The sequence below is a fragment of the Gymnoscopelus microlampas genome (assembly GCF_963454915.1).
Source record: "Gymnoscopelus microlampas genome assembly, chromosome: 7".
Taxonomy (NCBI): Eukaryota; Metazoa; Chordata; class Actinopteri; order Myctophiformes; family Myctophidae; genus Gymnoscopelus; species Gymnoscopelus microlampas.
The window spans coordinates 39,713,442-39,732,847 of NC_139944.1; the positions used below are offsets into that span (position 1 = coordinate 39,713,442).

General features: G+C 40.8%; 1 protein-coding gene across 13 annotated transcripts in view; it reads left to right on the top strand.

Moving 5' to 3' along the window:
• Positions 1 to 1,538: 1,538 nt before the first annotated feature.
• The window catches only part of itpr1b (inositol 1,4,5-trisphosphate receptor, type 1b), a 110,459-nt gene continuing 92,591 nt past the window's right edge, over positions 1,539 to 19,406 (top strand). For all 13 annotated transcript variants that reach the window (XM_084062155.1, XM_084062162.1, XM_084062167.1 and 10 more), the window contains exons 1-3: positions 1,539 to 1,685; positions 3,142 to 3,255; positions 7,473 to 7,543. In XM_084062155.1, coding sequence (XP_083918281.1) covers positions 3,164 to 3,255; positions 7,473 to 7,543 — 163 coding nt within the window. In that variant the 5' untranslated portion in view covers positions 1,539 to 1,685; positions 3,142 to 3,163. The remainder of the gene's footprint in view (positions 1,686 to 3,141; positions 3,256 to 7,472; positions 7,544 to 19,406) is intronic.

A 19,406-nucleotide genomic window follows, 5' to 3' on the forward strand; every position in this document is an offset into this window, starting at 1 on the left:
GCATGAGGTACCTGTTTAAAGTTTTGTTGATGAAAAAATTGCAAACTTAAATGATTTTCAAAACTCCTCCACAGACATACCAGACAAGTTTCTTGTCCTTAAAGCATGGTTGGTTAGTTTGTTGGATTTTCCAAAAGACACAAAATTGTTCCACGAGTAAACAGATAACTGTCCAGTCTATAATAGATATGAGTGACAATGTTCAGAATGCAAAGGCAAGGAATTCACCGGACAGACTAGGTTGCAGACTGTGTTGATGTCTCCGCAAGATGAACCCAGGAACCGGACTGCCGATGTTCACTAATCATATGTTTATGACAGCAGCACACCCTGACAATTGCTGTTTTTCTCTCATCTCACGGACGTGCACATGCAGCCAGCATGTCTTTAAGGCTGCATGTACTGTATACTGAACCTTTTGACATTGTCATCGATTCTATACTGACAGTAGTTGTCAAGTTATTTGTGTCTGTGAGTCTGTCTGGACATACATGGGCAGGGTCAGCATGCGGGTGGCTGGTAATGCCAGGGGAGGAAAGGAGAGAGGGAAGAAGAGAGGAAGAGAGTAGGACAGGAGGGAGGGAGGCAGAGAGAGGGAGGGAGATAGAGGGAGAGAGAGAGAGAGAGAGCCTGTTTGACCCACACAATAACCCCGCCTGTGGGTACCAACACGCTGATCAACAATGTGAAGCAACCCGTTGTCAGCACAATAACCCGGCAAGCTGACAGCGTGTAAGTGTGACTGTGTCTGTTAGGAATAAAACGGCTTTGGTCAAAACAGGAAACTCCCCTCACATGCATTTGATGATCCAGTGACATGCTCATTATGGGCATGCATCATGTGAAGTAGCCTATGAAACAAAACATACAGCAAAAAAAAAAAATCATGTAGACTGACCTTACAATGTTACGTGGATTCACATATTCTATTCTATTCTAATCTATTATACTCTACTCTACTCTACTCTACTCTACTCTACTCTACTCTACTCTACTCTACTCTACTCTACTCTACTCTACTCTACTCTATTCTATTCATCTGGGGCCAGTTGCACCACCTCACACTAAGTTCAAACTTAGCCTAGTTATAGCTTAAATGGCTTTTTAAAAAGCCATTTAACATTTAAAAATAGCAGATATACAAGCTCATAGCGCGGCACCGAGTGCCGCGCTATGAGCTTGTAGATCTGCTATTTTTTGAAAAATCGTGAAAATGAGTACAAATCTTTGAATATATATACTAAAACAAATATGTGTATATTTAAAGATTGCTTTCCCGGCTAAATGGGTTAAATGGCTTTTTTAAAAGCCATTTAAGCAATAACTAGGCTAAGTTTGAACTTAGTGTGAGGTGGTGCAACTGGCTCCTGGCACATAGACTGTTAAAGGGATCTTTTTTTGGCATCTGTATCATGAAAAACACAATTTCCCAGATACCCCTGCTGCAGTATAAATCCTAGTGAAAGGGGCGTTCCTCCAATGAGCATGTGGAGGAGGTAAGAAGCGGATTGTAGACCCGTAGGGGAGGAGGACGACACGTTCAGCTGTCAGATGTTAACACCGTTTAAGCTACTCTCTCTACCAGGAGTTGTTTCACTGCCATGGATTTAACCAAGGATAGCGTTGTGGAACCTAACGTTTGTTGATACGGTTTCCTTTTATCTCTCAACCCTTCTTTTTGCCAGGTAAATGCATGATCGTGCTGTGTACTTTTTCAGCTGCTGTAGGGCATTTTAATCTAATCTAGTGTCATTGAACAGCATCATCACTGTCAAGGAAGGAAGTTAGCTTAACGTTAACCCACACGCTGGTTGTTATTGTTGCCTGGCTGTCGTTGCTGTAGGTGGCATCTTATGGAAAAGAAGAGGACTGTCAGTTTTGTGAGCGGGACAATGAATAGTCTACAACAGTGGCTTTCAACCCTTTTCATAACAAGGTCCATTATGTATTAAGGCATTTGAGTCACGGACCACCGTTTGATGAGATTTAGACTCTCAGACCCAGGACTTACTGTAGAGTATTTTGTTGTCGTTGGATAAGATTTTCATTTTACGCTCTCAAGAGTTAAAGATTTATAGGGGTGCATTTGGTTACCAACTCTCCATCATTTAGCTGGGGACCACCTGGAACCCCCCTCAAGGACCACTGGTGGTCCCCGGACCACTGGTTGAGAACCACTGGTCTACATGATACAGTACATCTCGTCTTGTTATTGTCCAACTGCCATCTCAGGAAAAATAATAATAGTAATATGTCAACAGCAAGTTGGAAATTTGCCACAGCTAGGAGTCAGGACTCAGTAAATATTACTATCTATGACCTGTATTGTGTTGACTGCTTATAGTCTTTAAATTGCTTTAACCAAACTGACTGGCTTCTCTGCCTGCCTGCATGTACAGCTCACTAAAGTGGCCTATGTAAAGATGCTTAGCCTTAATAACTTAGATAATATTGCATACTATCCCCATATTATATAATGTTGGAATACGATCCCCCCAGGCGTGGTGGGTGGGATTTTAAAATGTTCATACAGCAAAAAATGTCAATGTAGATGAATAACAGGACAAAAGGTTACCTGTGCTCTTACAATAGGTGGTGCTTATTACATTCATGTTTATGCTTATAGGCTCCAGACCAAATTATTGCATGTCACTTACTGCTGTCATTTCCTTTGCATTGCTCATTAGTGTATACTATTAAAAAAAACTTTACCAGGCTTCAAAACAATGATCAACCATTGATAAATGTCCAACCGCTTTCATTCAAATTCATCAGCTAACAGTTTGTGTGTGCTGCTGGAAAATGTACTCAAATGTTATGCAAACTTTCTTTTTTGTGTACAGCATGTAATTGCTTGCTTGCCAGGTGCGGTGTGCACAAACTAGAATAGCTGTGGTAGTGTGTGAAACTGTGAATGAATATCCATTTGATGTGGTCTATATCATCTCAACACAGCAGTGTCAACTTCCTGTTGCATCTTGCATTTCAGGTAGTCCTCTTGTGTCACTATGTACTAGAGGGCTCTCTAGTGGTATTTAATGTGTAGCCTGTCTGTAAAGTGAAAGAAAGATGACTAGATAATATATTTGTGATTTGATTTGTTTTGTCCCACTAATGATTTGCAACACACTTCATTTGCAGGTACAGCCAACGGTGAAGAACCATGTCGGTTTCCATGTCCAGTTTCCTCCATATAGGGGACATATGTTCCTTGTATGCTGAGGGCTCCACCAGTGGATTTATCAGCACTTTAGGGTAAGTCTTCCCATTTCTGTGTTGGGGCTGTGATGACTCCTACATCTCTTCCTGGCACTGGTTTTGTGGAGAGCAGACAGGGCAAATGGAGATGAAACTAGAAAAGGAGTACAGATCTTCCAGGCCGGGTTGCCTATCATGGGCTGTGTCTGTCGTGGGGTGCTTCCGTCAGGAGGACACGAGCAGAGCAGACTGCAGGGGAAATATGACAAACGGTGCAGCTTTTCACGTTTTGTGGTACTCGTTATGGGCAGAAGTGGAAGCGATTTTGGAGGTGCGCTGAATGCGCTCTATGGAGGCCCCTCAATGTTCGATTGCAATGTGGGGATTTTGCGTTCATGGTATATGGCATTTGGCACCCACGAGGTGTGTGTGTGTGTGTGTGTGTTTGTGTGTTTGTGTGTTTGTGTGTTTGTGTGTTGTGTGTGTGTGTCTGCGCTCATGACGGGTCCTAACTCAAACTTTGTAAACGTAGCAAATCAGAGTGTAATATGAAAGGTTTGACTGATACATCTTGATCGATTTATGTGAGTTTTGGACAAAATCTGTAGGAGTAGTAGCAAACAGTCTGTTTTGAAGAAAAAGACAGGTAAGACAGGAAAATCTAGTCAGGCAGAAATGGGGAGTCGCGTCAGGAATCCAGGAAACACACAGTTCAAGAGTTACAGGCCAAAAGCGGTTTGTTATAGCGCCCTCATGAGGCCGATTTGAAAAAAAGAAAATGGATGGAGGTTATTCCTTGGCATAGGCTCCTGCGAGCGTGCGTACAAAGTTTCACACCGATTAGTTCAGCGGCCAGCGGGGACGGGGGCTGCTCACAGACACACCCAGACACATGGATGGACAGGGCGAAAACATAATTGCCACCCCCGGCTGTTGAGCCTGGTGGAGATAACTATCCGCCCTTGGGGAGCGCACAGTAGTTCGCAGCCTCAGCAACACTAAATAAAACAGGTCGCCCATGAAATGATGATTGACATGGTTGATATGAGCCAAACAAAATAGGATGGTATTTGTAAGAAGAGGCTGAGATTAATTTAATTGGATTATGAAAATGATAGTTATGCCAAAAACCAAACAAACAAAAATCTCGAACAATGGAGATGTGAGTGTTGCCCTTTTCTTTTCTTCGTGAATAGGACTTTGGTTGACAGGAGGTTGGGACCTAGTATAAGCTGTGATTTGTTAAAACCACAACAACCGATACATACAGTAGGCTGCACATTACTCCATCCCTTCTCACTGATATTGCTCACTCACACGCATGCATGCGCACACGCACATGCACACGCACACGCACACGCACACAGACACAATTGCAAATACTGTACATAAGGATGGAACAATGCTGTGGCAGCCTGTCTGGTAGGACAGATATCATCCTGTTACGTCAGAGAAGCCTGTTCCTCTCCCCTGCCTCCATTCTATTTTCTACTAATTTGTTTTTCTTCTCCCATGGTGAAAATGACCATAGCATCTGTGTTGTTCTCTCCTCCCTCTCACCCTTTTTAGACCTGCAATTTTTTCCCTCTTAATCATGATTCATGCAACGTCACTAGTTGGCAGTCACTACTAGATGCCATGCACCCATCCCCCCCAACCTAGGGCTGCACAAGTCATTGAAAAATAATTAGAAGTCATGATTTATGTTTCACAACTATGAAACATGGCACTTTATTTAAACCTGATCTGGCAGCTGATACATCTTGCCCTCCTCACTAGTACAAAAGGGTAAATAACTAGAACATTTATATATACAACCCATTTCCATATCCATCAGGTTAACAGAGGCACAATAAAATTACAGAGAGCATTACATACAATGTGACCATTGATACAGTATGATACAGATAAGCATAATGAGCAACAAAGACATCACAAAAATAAGAAATTATCAGGGTTATTATCATTTTATCCCTAATCATGCAGCCCTACCCAAACCCCAACCCCATTCAGACAAAAACCTCAGTCTTTCCTAAACTCGTGCTGTGCGTCACCAGCCATGACAACAAAATGTGTGCATGTGCAGTCTGTGCACAACTTTTAAGTGCTCATTTGTCAAACTGCACATCCGGTGATGTTATGCCTTCTAATCATCACTAGGACCCCCCCATTCTCTGCCTGACTCTTAACCCATTTAGACCGGGAAAGCATCTGAATGTGTCATTTTTTGATTTCTTTGGCTATATCTGCTATAAAAATAGCAGATATACAAGCTCATAGCGCGGCACTGGGTGCTGCACTATGAACTTGTAGATCTTCTATTTATTTTTTTCAAGCGAACATTTGTACTCAAATCTTTTGGGGATCCCTGGAACAAAATATTTTACAAATGTTTAAAATATATATATTCAAAGATTTGCACACATTTTCATTTTTTTTTCTTCAAAAATAGCAGATCTACAAGCTCATAGTGCCAAAGAATTCTAAAAATGACAGAGATGCGTTCCCGGATTGAATGGGTTAAGACATAACTGGCTATAAATAGCGTAATCATATAAAGGTGTTGTCATCTGTGAATATGACCCCATGAGACGGCTGTATAATTACCCACCTGGACCACAGCTGATTCAGAGAGGACATTCATGGTCTTGACATTGATGGTGTACTCTATATGTATGTATGAGAGCAAAAGCAAGCTGCTACCTGCTTCATGTGATGCTTTGCCCTTCTACACAGTAAAATCCTCAGTGTTAGTAAGGGCTCATTTGTACCCGTAAGGGTCCATTTGGTACCATTTGTACCCTTTTAGAGTTACAACACTTTTATTATATATTTTTTTGTGTACTAGACTTTGAATGCTCTCTCCTCTTCTACATGTCAGATAAATCAACCTGTGACCTTAACGCGGGTGATGGGAGCTGAGATAATGTGTTCTCAGAGTACAAGCTGTCCTCCTGGAGTTCTTCACAATGGCTTTTAGACTACAGTGCACACGGCATAAGCTATAAAAAGAAAAGGCTGATCAGACTGAATGTAGAACCCTGCCGAGGTGTTGTATTTGACTCGGCATTGGCTACTTACTGTCTATTTCATCTCCACTAAAATAAGGACGGCGAGTTTAAGCAACTTTGGGTACCGTAGTCGGTAGACTGTGTTTAATAAAATAACTTCGTCAATTTGAGAAATGGATCTACTCAATGAAAATAGTCTGAGTCAAATCCTCACCCAAGGCTTGTTGACAATGAATTGTCATAATTGTGATTAACGTGTGTTTTTGTCATTGAATATTAGAACCTATAAATAAAAATTACATGTCCGGTTGCCTTTTAGGCTTTGTAAACAAAGCCTACACAGGGCAGATATGACAAACAACTTAGTTAAATATACATAGAAATGACTGACAATGACCAGTACCAATAATCAACAAATAAAACCATGGAGGGTCGCACTCAGAAATAAAAGTCCATATTTGTTATTATTCCATATGCCTCAAATTGACAAGATGATAAATGTTTCGACTATCCAGCCTTCATCTGTGTGAATATAAGCATTGTTTGCTCCCCTTTTCAAGGAGAGGACGTCACGACACAATTCCAGGTGATCAATCATCCTTAATGATGGTGATGACACCTTGCATGTGAAAGATGTCTAGGGTGATATGGCTTAATAAGTACCAATAATCAAAATAAAGAATGTGCTATGGCCAAAACAGGCCATATATTAAAATAAATTATACTTTAAAACATTTAGAAAAATAGTGAAATAGCCATCTATATAAGCTCACGACTTATCACATCGTGAGCTAATTACCATCAGGCGATTATGTAATAATTATGACAGCCTTAATCCTCACATATATTTGGTCAAAAAATCAAAAAATCCAGTTGGAATGACATTACTGATTAGATGTGTACTGGTGTGATGTGCACTGGTCACTGTCAGGGCTGTCACGATTATGGAATTTCACGACGATTCATTTTCACACAAATAATTGCGATTTGCGATTTAATTGTGTTTTTGTCGTTGAACCGGAACATAATAAATAACCTAAATCTACAAAGAAATGACTGACACATTTAATAACTTTATACTTTTAGAAAACATTAATGGTGGAAATGATGGACGCGTTGCGAACTTGTAGATCTGCTATTTCAACAATTAAAAAAAATGTTGGAAACGATTTTGCAAAAATAATTGCGATTATCTCAAATAATTGCGATTTATGTAATAATTGTGACCTGATTGGCTGACAACTCTAATGTCTCTGTTCCCAGGCTTGTGGATGACCGATGTGTTGTGCAGCCAGACACAGGCGATCTGAACAATCCACCCAAGAAATTCAGAGGTAAGATCACATCCTGTGTTATTCCAGAAAATGGATGGATTCCCTTGACCTCCTTTTGAAAATGAAATGATAACACTCTTTCAGATAGAACAGTACAAGGTTTTCAAAAGCTTGGTGTGTGTGTCTGTGTGTGTGTGTTGTTTAGCAAGACAACTTCAGAATGGTTTGTGTCAATGTGGTGGCTTCAGCTTCCCCCATGTAGTGATTACATTTTGGGACCAGATGTACAGAGTTTTGGAGAATTGGATTGAACTGGGAATGATCAGTAGGTTGTCCCAAAGATATCATTAACTATTGGGTTTCAAAGGTCAAGGTCACAATCAAAAGACATGCTGTAGAACAAGAGATGGTGTTTGCAACCCCAGGTGCCCGTGTTAAATTATGACTGAGGTCAGTGCCTCTGACTTAAGGTTGTTGAAGCAGCTGACCATAACCTTGCTGACTACAGAGATGATGTTTGAAGCACTTTACTAAGTGCTGTGCCTGGATGTTCTAGAAGAGATGCTGACAAGTTGACAACAATGGGCTCAGGGGGACAGGTTCTTTCCTCATGAGGTTTGATTGGAAAGGGATTGGAGGGGTGATGGAGTGATACTGTTGTGGTAACTTGAGTGGGTAGTGAAGGGATTGCCAGAAGAGTTTATAGATTAAGGCAGTAGAGGACAGAAGAGATGAATGACCCTGGCTGTTCAAAACAACAATAAAGGCGTTGAGGTCACTGGCAAAAAAGGGCAGTCAATTAAAGGTATGGTAAGTGATTTGCTTTGGTTAAAATAAGTGTTAAATAGCTCTATATTCTGATAGTACTCATTGCTATAGAGTGTTTGTTCAGTATTAGGAGTCTCCTTGTCTCTCCACCTCTTTATAAAACAGAAAATGCATTTTCGTTTCAGTTTCAGTTTCATTTCCATTTTTTTCCAACCAGGACAAAGAACTCAATCAGGATACAGATTAAACAAGTGAAATTGCAAGTGATGACACTAAGAAATGAGCTGACAAAATTTGAACTGGAACACTGTACAAATTAAGCTTAAAAATGTATTTTCTGTTTATTAAAGAGCTGGAGAGACAGGGCGACTCCTGTTACCGCAAAAACACTCTATAGCAACGATTACTATCAGAATATAGTATTTTAACCTTTTAACAAAATACTTTTTGTTTTAACCAAAAAATATCACTTACCCTACCTTTAAGCAGCATTCTAAAGATCATTCCGACCATGTTAATTCACATAATGTTTGTAATGCCAATTGCCTAGTAGGGCCCATCCCGACCAATGTTTTGTTATTTGGAGAAGGGTCTACGTGCACTCATTCAAGAAGGAACAAGATTCTGTCTCTCGGTGTTAAAGGGCAAGACCACTTTGGTAGAGGTTTGGGTTGTGTGGTTAACTTGCCATGATGTAACTCCAAAGGTGGACAAGAAATCAAAAATAATTGCTCCATTGATTAGAAATTGATAACTCTAAATGTGCTCCTCGTTGACTTACATTGTACAGTAAAACAGATCTCAAAGTCACTCTTTTAGCACGTAAACAAACGCAAACAAAGTTCATTCAGACAATATAGAACATCACCAAACCCAGTACTGTTTTTTTTTTTATAAAAATGTTAACTTCCTGTTGATTTTGCTATTTTTATTAAGAAGAAAACCCGGACTGGATTCACGGATCCGGATCCGGATCTTCAAATAGTAAAATCAACAGGAAGTTGACATTAAAAAAAAAAAAAAAAAACAGTACTGGGTTTGGTGATGTTCTATATTGTATGAATCAGCTTTGTTCATGTTCATTTACATGCTAAACGAGTGACTTTGAGATCTGTTTTACTGTACAATGTAAGTCAATGAGGAGCAAATTTAGAATTATCAATTTCTAATCAATGGAGCAATTATTTTTGATTTCTTGTCCACCTTTTGGAGTTACATCATGGCAAGGTAACTACACAACCCAAACCTCTACCAAAGTGGTCTTGCCCTTTAATCAAATTCCAAGATGAGAAAACGTTGCATATGATCTAGGGCAGGGGTCTTCAACGTTTTTCAGTCCAAGGACCCCTTAGCTGAGAGAGAGATGAACCAGGGACCCCACACTACATTGTTTACAAGTGTGTAGCTTCATTGACTATCTATCATCAGTGTTGTGTAAATTCATGTTTTTAACCACTTAAACCTTCAATATTTAGTACTTGATTTGCTCCCCCCCCCCCCCCCCCCCCTACACCAAACCTCTTTGCCGGATATTTTCGGCTAATGTTCTCCTCAGAATAGGGATGCTATAGGGTTCAAGTGGTTAATGTAGAAAAAACATTCTATCACACAAAGATTTGGCGGCCCCCCTGCAGTATCTCTGAGGACCCCCTGTTGAAGACCCCTGATCTAGGGAGCTATGACTCTACTGCCAGGTCTTTATTTATTATCTCATTCAGGCCGGAACGGCCCTGTCCGTACGTGTGTCTGTGTGTCTGTCTGTGTGACTGAGCAGCTAATCTCAGGCACTTATGGACCGATCAGCGTGAAAACTTTGCACACACGCTCCCAGTAGGCGAAGGAAGAACCTCCAGCTCACATTTTTTCAAATCGGCCTCATGGTGGCGCTATAACATTCTGCTTCACATTTTTGCCCATAATTTGGCCTTGACTATACATTTCCCAGGGTGGTCATGAAGCCATATGCCCTGGATGCCACAACAGCGGTTTGATTCCGGAACCTTTTTCACCCCCCATGAGTTTACAGGTCTGAAGATTAGCCATGCTGATTTTGGTGACCCATTGGCCTTTCCTCTGGTGCCACCCTTTCCAGTTGGGTGTAAGGAACAGCCCGGCCTCTGTATAGCCTCCAAGCTGCTGACCTGCATTCATGACATCATTTTCAAGCTTCAAACCAGCATCTTTGCTAAAGCTATGTCATAATGACCTTTTCCACTGGGAGAATCATTGTTAATCAATTTTGTGAGGTGTATGGGTTTTATATAGTTGGAAGTGCAAGTACAAAGCTCAAGGTAATATACTGTAATGCGGCAGTATGTCAGATGTATTTTGTGGAACAGTGATACTATATTTACAACTGCAACTTCTCCTGAGGGGGAAAAGTAGGTTTGCGCCATTAACCCATTTTGTGCCTCTCTTTCAGTCTTGTCTTGGCATAGTTTAGGTTTCTCCCATTTTCAATTATTATTGTTTTTAAATAGCACTATTTTTTTTGCCTGACTAGTGGCGTGGCTCTAAAGCCTGATTTATACAGTTCTTAGTTGTGCGCTGGTGTTGAACGACAATAGCAGATGCTCAAGCTAACAACATGTCACAGCGTGGCATGTTGTTGTAGTTTGCAGATCAGCTTTTTTGGTGCGCAACACAATGTGCAACCACGCAGGCTTTAGGACGCCAATGTCAGTTGGCCCGTACATTTTTGATCCCAAACCCCAGGGGTGGCATTGGCTCAGGGGTAGTGTGGCCGGTAGAGCGGCCGGATGGGAACCGTGAGGTTCCCTGTTCGTTCCCGGGCTCCCCCAGAGTTAATGTCGAAGTGTCCTTGATCAAGACGCTGAACCCGTAATTGCTCCCGATGAGCAGGTTGGTGCCTTGCATGGTTTCCTCCGCCATCGGTTTGTGAATGTGTGTGTGAATGAATGGGTGAATGTAATGCACAATCTATGTAAAGCGCTTTGGATAAAAAGCGCTATATAAATGCACCATTTACCAAACAACCTATCCTGAAGACTATTGTCGGTATTGCCATGATATTCTTTACGATACGATACGATAATACTTTATTGTCAGTTCACACTGAAATTTGTCTTGCGACCCAGTAGCCATGTATGCAACAATAAACAGTACACACATTTGACATGACACTTCCTTCATGAACTTCAGAGGACCCCTTCTGATTTTGGTGATCTCATGGCATTTCCTCTTGCACAATCGCCAGGCTAAATTTCCCACTTGCCACAAGATATCTAAAACTCTACTGGTCAGATTGCCGTGAAACTTGTACATCCATGCTCCCTGGAAGATGAACCCAAACTGTTTGAGTGTCCTCATGTGACCCCATGATATTTTGACAAAATATCAACTTTATCAAAATTGTATCTCATAACATATTTGTACAGATTTTGGTGACTCCATGGCTTTGCCCATTTTCCAGTTAGGTGTAAGGAACAGTGCGGACTCTAGAGGCTGATAGCGGGGCTTTTAGACTCTTTAGTCTTGTTTTATTCAATAATGTTGCACACTGTTCAATGTTATGGTCATATTTTGGCAAGAGTGAGTAGAGCCATTTCCGAGTGGCTGTTTTGAGTGAATGAACTTTCTGCTATACTTTAAGAAAGTCCTTTCTAAATAAAGAGCTGGCAGGCTTCCAGTCCAGGTCTTGACAAATTAATTTTAGGGGAAAATGACACAAGTTTCAATGCCAATTCCATTTACTTGAAACAGGTTCAGGAAATTAAATTGACCCTTTTTACCATGGGATTGTAGCTCTTTATTTAGCACATTCCTGTCATTCCTGTCATACTTGTGCAGCTACCGGTCAGGCAAATGCCTACACTGCCACAAAGCCACCACAGAGAGACTCAGAAAGATCCCTCAAAGCTATCAGATCTCTGAACAAGGACCCAACTGTTTTTAACCTTTTGAGATAGCCGTTCACCAACACAGCAAACAACTTTTTTGCACATTTTTGCAACATTTTATGTTTTTTGTATTGTATCTAGCTCAGTATTGCTATACAGTAGTTCACCACATAATATTTACTGCTATTTTAACTATTCTTTGGTCATCCAAGTTCTGCTGCATGAATTTATTTACTTTATAGTCTTGACCTGTATCAAGGTATTATGGTATAATTCCCAGGGTAATTACAAATCCTTAAGATATGCTTCTCACTACCATCAAACATATTATTGATGGATACAAATATAAAATGAAATTTGGAGGTAGAAAATAGATAATTGGCTTGTTATTTGTTCTATACCGTATGCAAATCAATTAACCCATTAATACCCAATACATTTCCAAGAAAATTTTAAAAGAAGTGTAACTTGACTGAAATGAAAACAGTTGAGGAGGTGCTGTAGAAAACGATAAACAATATTATTTGGCAGCTTTATAGTGGCATATCAAACAAAAATAAAAAGGGAGTGGTTGTAATTGGCTTGTCCATTAAATACATTTATACTATGGCATTGGAGGGAAAAAATAAACATGGTTGGGAGGGACTTCAAAAGAATGGCAAAAAACTGAATGGTGCCCAATAGGCAAGTGTCACAGCCACTGGGGGAGGAGAGGAGACTGTAGTGTTCTCTCTACTGGACTAGCCTGGGCAGCATTCCATTTTCGGGTATATGATCCGGTCGGGAGCGGAAGTAAAAAAAAGAAAAAGTGGCCGGATAGGCAGAACCGGAAAGACGTCTCACCCCAAAATAGGTCCGTGCTAATAAAATCCTTGATACGGCATTGTTTAGCTTATTTTTAAAATGTAAATGTGCGTGCACTATCCGGAGACTATTTAGCGTCGGTATTATCCCACGGGGAAATTCTATTCCATTTAAACCGCAAAACCGGATAGGCAGAACCGGAAAGAGGATTCTTTTTTCTTTTCTTTTTTTTCAGTAGGCGTGGTCTAGACCGGATCATATGTTGTCTTCTGGAACGCAGACCAGGCTTTCCTCCGAGGTGGAAAGACTGGTGATGCGAGGTTACTACTGGACCAGTGCATGAATGCCAGTATCCTGCAAACAGCTGTCAGTGGCTTCGTCACCAACATCCACAGTGATAGCAACGCCCAGATGTTTTTCTGAGAAATGCATCAGCCCTTTCATTCATAATGATTTATTAGGGGAAAAGTGCATTGAACCGAGGATACATTTCTATTTCATGCAAATATAATGGGCAATAATGGGGCCAATTCTTATCTGATGTTGAGCATAATACACACATTTTAACAGAGAAACGTTGATATTGCAATCATGACATTTTATTGGATTCCTTGTGATACTGTCGCCAAGAAATATTCCTTGAAAACCTGCATACACCACCTGCAGAGTATGTGGAGAGATATGCACCTTTTTATGTCACTTATCCTTTAATGATGATCTTTGCATAGATGTATGTTCAGCATAATCTTTATGTCATGTCCCGTCATACTTATGGCCCTAGGTATTCAAATGCTATGAATACTGGGACAGGTCAGGTGGCTGACGAGAGATTAGTGAGAACAAAACACCTACTATTCTTCTACAACTTCTTGCAACTTTGTGGACCTCACAAAATTGCATATCACTTCTTCTACAGTATCTGTATGAGTAGTGACAAATACAACTTTCTTCTTCTTGAAACAAAAAGTAGAGCAGCTGTTCATGTTTTATAATGTTTCAGACTGAAGAATGAACGTGTGTGTGGGTGAGTGGGTGTGGGTGAATGACAGAAATAGAATACTTGTGTAAAATCAGGGTAGCAGTCCACAGGAATATGTCCATGTCGGAATTGCAAGAAGTGAGAGTACAGAATGTTTGATTAATGTAAATCTATACCTGTCCAGCTGATTGAGGTACGTGATACAGGTTTCCACAAGGTACTGAACTGTGTGTCCATTGTGCTGAAGCAGAATGTAATTAACTTCAGATTAACAATAAGCTGTAGGCCAGAAATAAATCAATGTATCAATTAAATTAAGTAAAGGGCATTGCTCTCACTTGCTGGCCCAAATACAGACAACAGCATATATCAGTCCCCTGGAAACAGAATGTTAGAGAAATGGATATGGGCATAGTGCACATCATTTCCATTGAATGATGCAAAGAGAGGATTTTATCTTGTCAGAGTCTAACTGAGCTGTGCAAATCATATGCAAAACCTTTGTGTAGCATCAATGTAGTTGGTAGCAGAAAGACAACGACTCAAGTAAAAGTCACGTGAGGCAATCAGATATCTTTTAGATAATCCAGTAACTCAAGTCAAGTTTATTTACATACCACATGGCATGATATATATTATCAGAAAGATTCTTGGAATAAATTCATTATCAAGAAATGTCTTCACTCTTCACGAATGTGTTTGTACTAGAGTCTAGTAGTAACACATCTCAAAAAGGTTGAAATTCAAGTTCCCTAAGCCTAGGGGAATCTGTGACAGCTGCTGAAAGTTGGGATACCCGCAAGCCGCAACCGTAAAAACAAATCAACAAATTTGAATTCTGCCCTAAGTAGCATCATGTGAGGGTTTTTCATGATTCTGAATCCATTGGAAGCATTTGGTTTCGCACCAAAGCCACTCCTTGGTGGGAAAACGGCCATACACACTTTTCCCACTTGTCAACAATTTTTTGTGTGTAAAATAAATATCACTGGGTGGGTGCATGTACATTTGAAAAGTAGCTTCATTAGTTCATTTCAATTACTTATAACTGCTCCACAATGCCAAATTCCTTGGAGAATTGGCGGAGTGTAGGAGGGCTAGGAGGGCAGTGCTGGCTATTTCTTTCTTACTGTGAATCTTCGTAAGCCGTGCACCCGGCAAACTGCATTATATACAGACTTAGAGTGCTCGTTTTAGTTTGTTACTTAGACATAGGGTTGCCAACTCCAAGTAATTAAGATAAGGGACACCTATTCTGGCGCAAAATATATATAATATTTTTTTGGGGGGGGGGGGGGGGGGGCAATGCTTCAACCATGCATCAGTCATGAATGTGTATGTATTTTTTGCAGTTTGAAATTGGCAGTTCTTTCCAAAATGTGAAAAGGCTGATAATAAAAGTATGCTTTGGAAAATGGTATGAAAAAATGTAACGTATACATGATTGAAGCCTGCTAAATTTACCCTTTTAACCTTTTTTTTCAACCCTAGTTTTTTTCCCACAAATAAATCACCACAAATAAATCACCCTGTCATTCATATTAATTCTCCGATCCCAAATTACGGAACAAAGTGTGTCCCATATCAGTTCAATACTGGACACGTCTTTTAGTTTCCAAATACCGGACGATTCCGTATTTTACGGGATGGTTGGCAACCCTGGTCAGACATATTCCCAGCCGGGATCCCCACTATAGTGACTTATCAATAGTGATCGACCGATTATATTTTTTCAGTGGCCGATGCCAGTATTTAAAAAATATAGAGGGCCAATTAACCTATTGTAATTATTTTGCATCTAATAAAATACAACATAACACATTGTGACACAATAACTAAAAACAACAAGCAGAACTGCCGTGGATGGTAGCTTTCTCCCACAAACTAACAAATCTACAAGTTATGAACCTCTGTTTAGATACCAGTGCACATGCTCATGGACATAGAAAGCTGTGATCAGCTGATTTATTAAAAAAAAAGCCAAAAATCGGAGCCAATTAATCGGCTGTTCCCTTCTGCCCATTTGCTGTTAAAAAAAACTCACAACGTGTGATGTGACGAGTTGTAGTTAAGGGGCATGAAACCCTAGACTGATTTTGTAGTTTGCTTTCCTGTCTACAGGTTAAAACTGCAGAAGGGTAAAACACGGGAGGTTAGTAAGAAAAGCAGCTGCAGCTAATAGAATTATAGTGGGTTGATTTAGTTGTGCCCAGAGCTATTGGCCGCTGCTGTTCATCGGCCGCCATATTAGTCAGGGCAAGCTGCAACTCCCAATTAATGTATATCTATTGAAACAGGAGGTATCTCCACAATTAAAATCATCATAGCCCATTGAACGTTTTATTTTTATTTTTGGCTTTTTACCCTTTAGTCGTTATGCTAATTAATTCCTCCCACTAAATCCACAAAACAACAGGGGTAATTGACGCAGCCTCAGAATGTATTGGCTACTCCACAGATGTGTGTATGTGTGACCGTCTGTACCCTTTTGCAGCATGCTATGTTTTACACTTCTGTAGTATTTAACTTGAACTGGAAAACAAACTACAACATCAGCTTCAGGTTTCAGGGCTCTTATACATTGGAATGGATCTCAGGACCTCTGTAGTTTGATCATAAAAGCATGTTGTTTACTTTTGCTGTGCCTCGTGCAATAATATACACTTATACAGTATACACACTGCAATAGAATCTAAAGGGAAATTTGAGTGTGGCAAGGAAACTGATAAATAAGAGGTAAACCACTTAAGAACAGAGCTTGATATGTCTACAAAACCTTTAAGGCGGTCAGTGAAGCAATACGATCAAGCAGGATTAAAATGCAGCATTTCCCTTTATCAGCTGCAAAAAGATCATTTGTGACTTTCCGTAGAGACGTTTCTGTGCTGTGGCAGGGCCAAAAACCTGACTGGATTTTTTTCGAATTTTTCAAATTTTCAAAAGTGAGTTTGGAGATAGATGCAAAGAATAATAATACTAATAATATTAAAGCTATGTTTGCTAAAGATGCTTACAAAAATGTACTCATTTAGATCCCAAACATAAACATAAGTTGTCCTATTGACCATAGCATAGGGAACTTCGATCTAAGGCTCAACCCTTTGTAGAGCCTTAGATCTCTACAAAAGGTTGTCTGGTCGGACTGTCTGGTACAGACTACAAAGACACATTGAAAGGCATTGGTTATTACGCCTGATAACAGAAACAACCGCTTGACCTTCTGGTCACAGGATGGTCTCCTGGTTTTTATCTTGGTATATACTGTATGTAGCTGTGAGAGTGTGAGTGTGACCAGAAGGAGAAAGGGTTGCTGAGACATGCTGCTGCCCCTCCAGCTTGTGTTTGCTAGTCAGGTATATGGGTGGTATTGGCTTTAGCCTTTGGCTTTGCTTTCACAGTGAATCCCACATCTACTTCAGGTTCCTGAAGATATTCAGGTTCAGCTCCATTGGCAGAGAGAAAGTGTACCTAGACGACTAAAGTCCTAAGATCCCTGTTGAGTATTAATAGCCCACTTAAGCTATTTAAAAGTGTTTCCAGGGAGCCTTAGCTCTATGTTCTAATCCTTGCTCCTTCCTCTCTGATCTCTGAGAGGCTAGCACCATGAGATGGTAATTGCAATGACGGTGTGTGTGGAGGTGTGTGTGTGTGTGTGTGTTAAGTGTATGAGTATGTATATACCCCCTCCCATGCACACTCTCTCTTTCTAAATACACACTCTCTCTTTCGTGTGTGTGTGTGTGTGTGTGTGTGTGTGTGTGTGTGTGTGTGTGTGTGTGTGTGTGTGTGTGTGTGTGTGTGTGTGTGTGTGTGTGTGTGTGTGTGTGTGTGTGTGTGTGTGTGTGTGTGTGTGTGTGTGTGTGTGTGTGTGTGTGTGTTTCACACAATGTTTTACACCTGCAAACCTGTCATGTGACAATAAAGAGGATTCTGATTCTCGTTCTTGGAAAATACTGAGTGTGTTATCAGTACTTAATCAGATGATGGACGGTACAATTATAGAGAAAGTGACTGCTCTGCCTCAGATCAAGCCTCCGTCTAATATTGTGTGTGTGTGTGTGTGTGTGTGTGTGTGTGTGTGCACGCAAACATACACATGTGCGATGTGGGTTTAGTGCTGTACAAGTAATTAGTGTCTCCCTGCTGAAAGGTAGAAGTGTAGCGGTACAGTCCGTGCTCACACAGTGCCCTGGGAAAGGAGCTGCCGCTATTTAAAGTATTTGACCTGTTGACATTAAAACCCTGATAACCACAACCCCACATTATGAGGGATTTTATTTTGTGTGTGATGTCTTGTGCTGCTGTTTCTCGGTCGGTGTTGGAGGCGAAGCTGTCAGCTGTGTGTGTGTGTGTAGTGGCCGTCCATCTTTTTTTGGTTGCCAATGTGCGACCCCAACGCCACCTTCCCGCGACCCCACGTTGGGTCGCGACCCATAGTTTGAGAACCGCTGAGCTAAAGCATCCAGGTGTAAAGGCACTCTCAGAGAATTAAAAAAAAAAAACTTAACGTTACCTGCAAAGCACTGGATGATCATACGATAGTAGGAGGCTTATTCTCACCCTAGCGTCCCTATTCTGGGTATAATAGGTGAACATTCAGCGAACATAATCTGATCTACAAGCTTGAGCTTGTAGATTGTCTGTCTATTTATTTTCAGGCTGAAAGGCTTTTTTCCCCCTAGTATTTACAATATGTATGCCACTCTGTCTGCAAATGATTCCACCAGAGGCCGCTGAAAATGCACAAACAAATGTGGTCTGAACTGAAACACACTACCAGACAGCTCAAATGAAAGGTGATCAACTATACCAGTGGTTCTTAACCTGTGGGCAGAGGCTCACTGGTGGGCCTTGATGATATTGCAAGTGGCCAAAACAATCTTTTGTCGGGCGATAGGCTGCCTGCACTATGCAATCCTAGGTTGCCTTCTTTGCTTTGCTTTATTGGATATGCCCTAAAGTTACATTGAATACCTGAAGATTATCTCATATATTAATTGTAAGTTGTAGCCCTATTATTACTTACTATTACATAATTGTAAGTTGTAGCCCTATTATTACTTACTATTACATACAAGTTTATCATCATCAACAGATCACTTCATCTCTTCTGTTCTGTGCTCCATTGGATCATTAACCTTTCATCCTCTCCCCTCAACTCGACTCGCTCCAGTTTTCTAAAACACAGACGCATTTCTGCTCTCCCACTGCCCTATTTTCTACATTGATCCCTGGCCTCCTCTCCTCCTTTCCTCCTCTCTTACTCTACTTCCACCTTCCATCCCTCTCTCCCCCAAGCACCTCCTGACAGCTAAGCCCTAGACGCCATGCAGTTGGCCCCGTTTTCGCCAGAACACGCCACAGCTGCTATTTATTACTCCTGTCGTCGCCTACCAGGTCCCCCATAGGTAGCAGATAGCCACATTCACAGGAAGACATGGGTATGGTCAAGAAGTACAGTGTTCCCCATCCAGATTAAACACAGTTGGAACAGATTATAATCAGAATAATA